General features: G+C 34.8%; 1 protein-coding gene across 5 annotated transcripts; it reads left to right on the plus strand.

The window, feature by feature from the left end:
• The first annotated feature begins 398 nt into the window (after positions 1–398).
• LOC101251132 (probable magnesium transporter NIPA6) lies at positions 399–5,833 on the plus strand. Of its 5 annotated transcripts, none has more exons than XM_004248618.5 (10): positions 452–893; positions 997–1,184; positions 2,589–2,645; positions 2,756–2,846; positions 2,940–3,100; positions 3,202–3,329; positions 3,472–3,609; positions 4,449–4,541; positions 4,626–4,743; positions 5,235–5,833. In XM_004248618.5, exons 2-10 carry the CDS (start codon positions 1,061–1,063, stop codon positions 5,345–5,347), a joined length of 1,023 nt encoding a protein of 340 aa, XP_004248666.1. In that variant the 5' UTR covers positions 452–893; positions 997–1,060; the 3' UTR covers positions 5,348–5,833. The 5 variants fall into 5 exon arrangements, with proteins under 5 accessions (XP_010327417.1, XP_004248666.1, XP_069146230.1 ...); XM_069290129.1 differs by having other exon boundaries at positions 528–893; positions 1,960–2,645; XM_010329115.4 differs by having other exon boundaries at positions 399–1,184.
• The last annotated feature ends 2,067 nt before the right edge of the window (positions 5,834–7,900 follow it).

Genomic DNA, 7,900 nt, shown 5'->3' on the forward strand with positions numbered 1-7,900 from the left:
CAATTAAATTGAAACAGAAAAAATATATTTGCAGAAATCTATATACAATTAATCATTTATTTTCACCTTTACTCTCAATAATAAACCATTTGCCAAAGTGTAAAAAAAACAATTTTTTCTTTCAGAAGCTAAAAAGAGTATCTTTTGCCTGAAAACACACTTTTGATATCTTAGAGAAAAATAAGCTTAGAATTACTTTTTAGAAGTTTGTCGAATCATTAATAGTTAAGTTCAGAAGTGTGTAAAAATTTGGCCAAACACGGGGTACTTCCTAAACACATACATATATTTTTGTTTTCAAAATAAATTGATTGCAAAATATATTATAAATATGCAAAGAAATTAATGTATTTTAAAAAAAAGAATTATATTAAATTAAAATTAATGAATAATAAGAATTATTTTGTTGGTATAATAAAATACTCGTAACACTGAGCCCTGATGTGAATCTGAAGCCGCGTAGAGAATAATTGTTTCTACTATGATTAATTAAAAATAAAATAAAAATACAAGTTTGAAATTCGAACAATGTGAACAGAACAATTGGCCCAGCTCAAAAGACAAATTTGGGTTTGTGCAGCCTGTTTGGACAGGTCTTTCATGGTGGTTAACCATTTTCTCACGATCAGCAAATCCTCAAATCTTCAATTATTCTCCATTTTCAAGTCAGTGTTGCCATCCTTCAATCGTCATTCATCATACTGAATCCATTGAAACGAAGCTTCCGAAAAGGGGAGACCGAGCTTCCATTCCCTGATGAGTCTTATGGATTTCTCAGATCTCCCTTACATAAACCCATACATACATTTACTACTCCTTTTCTAGCCCCCTCAAAGATCTTGATTGTTTTGTTCCGAATCGGTATCCAATTACTAGCTTCAGTTTGCTGCCTGGTTGGTCCGATGTCAATTCTTCCACTTTTGTCTTTCTCGACTCTATTTGGCGGGAAATTGGATTTGTCCTCATCTTACTTTTTGGAATTTTGAATTCAAACAGGTCATTATCCTGATCCCTTTTATAAGGATTTTGTATTATTATAGCGGAAGAAGTAAGGAAGAGGATGGCGATTTCGGATAATACCAGAGGGTTAATTCTGGCGATATCATCAAGCTTGTTTATTGGAACAAGCTTTATATTGAAGAAGAAAGGTCTAAAGCGTGCTGCTGCTGCTGGCACTCGAGCAGGTTTGTTGATCTTTAATCTCAATTCAATTGTAAATCAGCATATTTGACTTATCCTTTTCTAATGATTAAATAGAAGCCTTGTTCACGTTCAGAGTTGTCTAACTTTACATCGAAGTGGAAATTACTATACAACTTGTGCTTGCATTTTATTATTTGGACTATGTACGGAACCAATGGATTATACACAAAAGATTATGTTTATTATCTCAGTTATATTTGTTAAGGGGTTCTAAAGAAATTTCAATTTTTTAGGAAACTTGGATGTTGACAATCTGGTACCTAGACAGTGGTCTCAGGTTCAGTTTTAGGAGTCAATTTGACACAGTTTATTTTGAGAGATTTATTGGATTGCCAATTTCGAGTTATTTTATCTTAAGATCTGCCTAGGATTTGATAGACATTCTAATTGAAGATTAGTTTGGAAAATTTTTCATGGAGATCATAGATAAGTTAGGGAGCTGTTCACATACAAAAATTATTCTGTGAAGCCTTACAGACGCGTTGCTGCAAACTAAAGATTATCAACTGATTAGTCATGAGCAAGATGAGAGGCAAAGATATACATGGTGGGGGTTCCATATATCAATATAGTTTCTGTAGTATATGTAATGATTATATGGAAATTTTAAAAATGTTAGTATGTTAACTTATGGTTTGTCCATGTTCTGTGAAGTGCATTCTTAGATATCCGCGTGGAAGTACCCTCAAGGGTGACCGGTTTACCTCTCTTGTGTGGTTTGCGAGCTATTATAATTGAGTCGGGTAATGGTTGCAGGCTCTCTTGTCATCAAAAAAGGATAACCGTGTGGAAGTTTAGATATATGCTTGAAGTTGTGGAGAAATATTAATACCTTTGATGGTTTTATGGACTCTTATTATGCAAGAGATTTTGATAAAAAGGATCACTCACAGGCTATAAATTTTGTATTCGTGGTTGTGTTGGTTGCTGCAAGACGCCATTACCACATCTTGTAACATTATCTACTATGTGGCCTTATATGGATATGGCTGAGGTGATTAAAGAAGTTTCGAGGTTAAAGGGTTGTTTTACGAGCTAAGTCCATGTCGTGTGTAATTACTATTTATTTTCATTGAGTTGGTAACAGTTAGAAATATAAAAATACTTCAGAGTCTTATGCTTTGTTTTTAAGAGATTGCTGTTGAAGTTTGTTATGTTGTCTTGATATATCAATTCTATTGATTTTTGAAAGTAAAACTGCAATGTTCTATTTACATATTTTCAGTTGTTCTGAAGTCTATTAGTGCCACATTATCCTTGTCTAATTTATGAATTCATGACCCTTAACTACTTAAAATCTGTAATACAAGATCATTTTGTCATCATAACATACTGTGCCAACTTCTGGTGGCTCACTTAAACAGTTATTCTGATATTTAATGCAGGAGTTGGAGGCTATGCTTATTTGCTTGAACCACTTTGGTGGACAGGCATGATATCAAGTGAGTAAATCATGAGTTGTCTCCATACCTTAACCCCCTTTGCGGATAATGAATGTATTGGTACCGTGTGGTTTGGATTTTGATGAAAATTTTGGATTTGGATAATGTAGTGATCGTTGGGGAGGTGGCCAATTTTGTGGCTTATATTTATGCTCCAGCAGTTCTGGTGACTCCTCTTGGCGTTTTGAGTATAATTATCAGGTATGATTTTTGAACTTTATGAACTGTTTGTACGCTCTAATAATGAAACATGAGTGGTGTTGACAAAACTTAGCTTGGTGAATTTTTGAATAGTGCTATTTTGGCACACTTTCTGTTGAAAGAACGATTGCAAAGATTAGGTGTACTGGGATGCATTTCGTGCATTGTGGGCTCAGTGGTTATTGTTATCCATGCACCTCAGGAGAACATGCCAGCTTCTTTAGAAGAAATCTGGATTTTGGCAACTCAACCAGGTTTGAATTTTGGGTCTTTAGCATAAATGTTTTTCTGTTTACCATAAGTCATCACACTTGTAGAAGCTATTACTTATTTCTTCATTACTGCCTGTCTGCAGCATTTTTGGCTTATGTAGCTGCAACTTTATCGATGGTGCTAGCTTTGATTTTGCATTTTGAGCCCCGCTATGGACAGACAAATATACTGGTTTATTTGGGAATCTGTTCCTTAATGGGTTCATTCACGGTAATTTGTTTTCTTTTAAGCTACCATTCTTAGCTGCAATGTGGCCACAACTGTTTCTGTATGTGGTGCGTTTTGCACATATCAACAGTTATCTACCTTGTCCAGAGATAGGTTGCTGTAGTTTTTTCATGGTTCTTTGCAGATTGTCAGCATAAAGGCTATTGGAATTGCGATAAAACTTACTTTGGAAGGAATTAGTCAAGTTGCTTATCCTCCGACATGGTTTTTTCTTTCTGTTGCAGTGATATGCGTCATCACACAGCTAAATTACCTTAATAAGGTAATACTTTATCTATAGAGTAGAATATATGAAGGGGATTTGAGAAGCCAACCCCAACTAATTTGTGATTGATTTGTTCTGAATTGATGTATTCTTATCAACCTATCAAGTCTTTGCTTGCCCATATCCGAGAGTACTTTAGGTCATATATCTATGTGCATATTTTCTATCATTCATTTAGATTTATTAAAGTAATTATTCTTCTTTATGCACTCCTATTGGTGCTAATTTTATCATAGTGTGATTCGGTATGTCAGAAAGATAAAGTGTAAGGTTGATAATGAGAATTGGTACCTACTTTGCTGGAACGTTCTTCAGAACTGCAGACTTTGTTTATGTTTCTTTCAGGTTTTTGTAATTTGGAAATATAAGTCAGCTTTAAGATTTATTTTTGATAAACGTCATTAGATGCCCATGAATAGTTTAATGTCCACCTTGCACAGTCCTCTAGGAATGCCTTTTCTCATCCTATGTTGAGAAACAGGGTATCACAGTTCAGTTCCTTGAGTCACTTGTTGGTATTCCCTAAAAGCTTAATGATAGAGCAGCATGATTTTGGATATCTCAAACAAGTAGTTCTGTTTTCTAATATAGCACAATATTCTGGTCTATTGTCGTGTTAAATTTTCCTAATTAGCTGATTGGGGGATGCATAATTGATTGAAAAACCTTGACTGCTGCTGGACGACTAAAGTTAGTTGGTTTGGAATGTGTACTGTTAACATGAGATGCGTAATTTTTTGTTGGAGTTCATTACATGCATGATTGTTATGGGTCATTCAGGGTGGTATCCTTTGGGGAGTTTAAAAGCATTTCTGATATTTGACATCCTTTGATAGGCACTGGATACATTCAACACCGCAATTGTCTCTCCAATATATTATGTAATGTTCACCACAATGACCATCATTGCAAGTGCAATAATGTTCAAGGTATTCTCTCAATTGAAGCTCTTCTTGTTATGGTCCTCTATGAATATGCTACAGGGTATTATGAATAGTCATCTCGCTTTGCAGGACTGGGCAGGACAAAGTGTCAGCGACATAGTTTCTGCGATATGTGGATTTATAACAGTACTTTCAGGAACAGTCATGCTCCATGTCACTAGAGAGCAGGAACCAGTTCCTTTGCCAGGTATAGATTAGACTAAAGTTTACTGGAAGTTCTTATCCTCACATTAATATATGTTCATTCTAGATACTAAGCTACCTTGCCTATTATCTACAACAAGGATGTCATCATGTCTTTCTGTTGCACTCCTTTATAAAAAAGACGTTGAACTAGGCGTCATTACTGCTACTTCTGCGTTCCTCTGTGGTTTGGTGCATCATCGCCAAGGGAGAATATATTTTATAGTGTCATATTATTTGATATATTGACATACTCGCTAGCTATTCCATTTGGGATAATTTCCAATCCTCTCGAACACATTTTTGACAGATGCATACATGTGTACTTCTGATGTTATATCACCATAGTAGACGTTGAAATATGAGAATGAACTTTTCGTATCTAGATATGCATCTCTGGAAACTACTACTCTAGAAGGCCAAAAGGAGTCTGTAGTATCTCTTTCTGCTAGCACTGCTTTTTTTCTACTTCTAACATTAAATTGGTACATGTAGGAACTGTAACATGGTACGATGGGGATCAAATAAAGGCTATAGAGGATGGACATTACATCATGTTGCATGATTCAGAATACTTAGACTCGTATAGTGTCTCGACGAAGAATTAGAGAGGTTGATTGCAGAACTGGAAGTTCTATCACAGCGCATACTTGATTTGTGCAGTAGAGGGAATGAGGTTCTGACTTCTCCTTTAAGCTGATTGATCTTGAGCTTCACAACTGCCTGCCAATTTCTTCCTATGTGCATAAGGCTAGAGGGAGAGGTTTCGATTTTTCCAAGATTTCTTGAGCAACATGGGGATACATCTGGACTTGCAAATCTCTAATTGGCTAATTGCAGTCGGGGGTTTGTACATATATGGCTTCCTTCTAGTGTAATTATTCATTATTTTTTTCATAGTGAGGCATAGCATATCAAGCATATGCTTTTTCTGAAGTATGATAAGTGGTCTTCTCGTTGTTTGTATGTTTGTTTAGATATTTTAAGTCAAAATTTAGTGAAACTCGCTCATTTGACACCTATAGACAAGATCAAAATGGTAACTTAGAACGCAGGGATAATATATTTTGAGAATCATTATTCTGGGAAACAAATTTCTAGATAGAGAAGTTTGATTTTAGTCTAGAATTAACTTCACTTCATGTTTACCCTCATATTATTTGCCTGAATTACATAGAAATGTCGCCTTTAGTTTAAACAACATTTATTCAAGAGACAATAAATTTCTATAAAATTTATACGTTGTGGGAGTGATGATCGTGCAGATCACAAGGATACCAACATTGTCAATAAGCCAGCTAAATGGCGTTTGTAATAATTAAATAAAAGAGTGATTCTGGTATGCCAAAGAATAATATCCTCTGAATTACAAACAAATGAATATAAGAATGGTTAATATAATATCTCAAATCACAACAAAGATGTATAATGCGTGATTAAGATAAATGTGGAGAAAGATTCCTAAAACTATATATCCTTAAAAATAATACTTAAGCTATTGAGGATTATGGCAGCTAAGTTGGTGAGCTCATATCTTCCTCTATTTAGGTACAAGGTTTGAATTCTCCAAGGAATACAACATTGACTTCAAAATGACAACAACGAGATTTTACATGAGTGGTTTAAAATGAACATCGTCCAGTTAAGGTTTCTAAGTGAAATTTTGTGCCAATTTTAAGGGGCCATTTCGTGCCAATTTTAAGGGGTCACCCATGGATTAGGCCTAAACTATGACGTACAAATTGATAAGTCTTTATTACTTAACATACAATTTTTCTAGCAAAATGATGTAAAAAGTCACATCTTCATAAATTGCAGGGGGTTAAAACTCCCGTTAATTTTAATGTGGGGATTTTAACTCCCAGAGTTCACAAATTTGTTGAGATTTTGACTCCTAGAATTTGAAGTGCATTTTTTTTTTATAAATAAAGACCCTTGTGATGGGTCAGGGGCTTAGCAACACCCCCAGGCCTTATCATTAATAAAGTCAAAAAATTACAAGAAGGGGGGCATAAACCTACCTTCTATCATTTGGTAGGTATATAATTGACTTACCTACTAAGATTAGTCAATTCAACCTTTATACAATAAGATGCACTCTATCAAAATTAAATACCTAAAAGAGGACTCCTCTTTTTAATACAATTTTCTAAGAATGCATGAATTAGGGACACTCTCCCTTTACATGAAAGAATAAAAAAGGAAAAAACCTATTTTGCTAACTATCAAATAGTCAATGAATAGGTTTAAGTAACATTTGGATGAATCCAATTCTTTACTTCCTCACTAAAGCTAAGGAGGATGCTTGATTCTCTTTGTTTTTCTTCTTCTAAAATTCTGTATTCCCATCTTGTCCAATATGTAACTTCCTCTAATTGATCCAAATAGTTGTTGAGTAGTATAGAAGTGTTGTAGTATATTCAAATTATGACTCCACTTCGCTAACAAATCTGCAGTGCCATTGGCTTCTCGATAGACATGTTTGCATTGAAAGTAATCCAATTTTCTGCTTATGTCTTGAATTTGTTGGACTGTTTGTTGACATCTCCAAGGTATGCTTACTGTATTGTTTATCCATTTGCACAACAGTTCTGAGTCTACTTCCAACTCAATACTTTTATAACCATGTTGTTCACACCAATCCAGTCCATATAATGCTGCCTTTATCTCTGCAATATTGTTAGTGCCTAAACCAAAAGGTAAGGAAAATGCATAAATTAAGTTACCTTGGTGATCCCTTACTATTCCTCCTCCTCCAATCTTACCAAATTCTTGTAGTGCACTTCCATCAGTATTTAGCTTGTAAATTCCATCATCTGGTTTTCTCCAACATACCATGGTTACTTTAAGCTGCTGTTGACAGTGATACACCACCTTGCTGTCCCAGCTAGGCTGCCATGGTATGTTAGGAAAAACTACTTTTATAACCTGCATGGTATCTTTAAAAATACCATATTGTACTCTTTGTATGCTTGATTTTTTTCCTCCATATTTCACAACACACCTGTTTTTCCACAAATTCCAACAAATAAAGTTAGGTAAAATCGGAATAATTAATTTATATACCTCATTTTGAACAGGCAGATTCTTCCAATATAGTAGCAGGCTTCTCAAGTCTGTATTTGCTTGCATTGCACCAAGTTTAGCTGCATAATATTTCC

Source organism: Solanum lycopersicum, chromosome 10, assembly GCF_036512215.1.
Source record: "Solanum lycopersicum chromosome 10, SLM_r2.1".
NCBI lineage: Eukaryota > Viridiplantae > Streptophyta > Magnoliopsida > Solanales > Solanaceae > Solanum > Solanum lycopersicum.

Coding starts and splice junctions, on each gene's coding strand:
- LOC101251132 (XM_010329115.4), top strand. CDS start 1,061: ATGGCGATTTCGGATAATACCAGAGGGTTAATTCTGGCGATATCATCA. Junction 1,185..2,588: donor TGCTGCTGGCACTCGAGCAG/GTTTGTTGATCT, acceptor TATTTAATGCAG/GAGTTGGAGGCTATGCTTAT. Junction 3,101..3,201: donor GATTTTGGCAACTCAACCAG/GTTTGAATTTTG, acceptor GCCTGTCTGCAG/CATTTTTGGCTTATGTAGCT.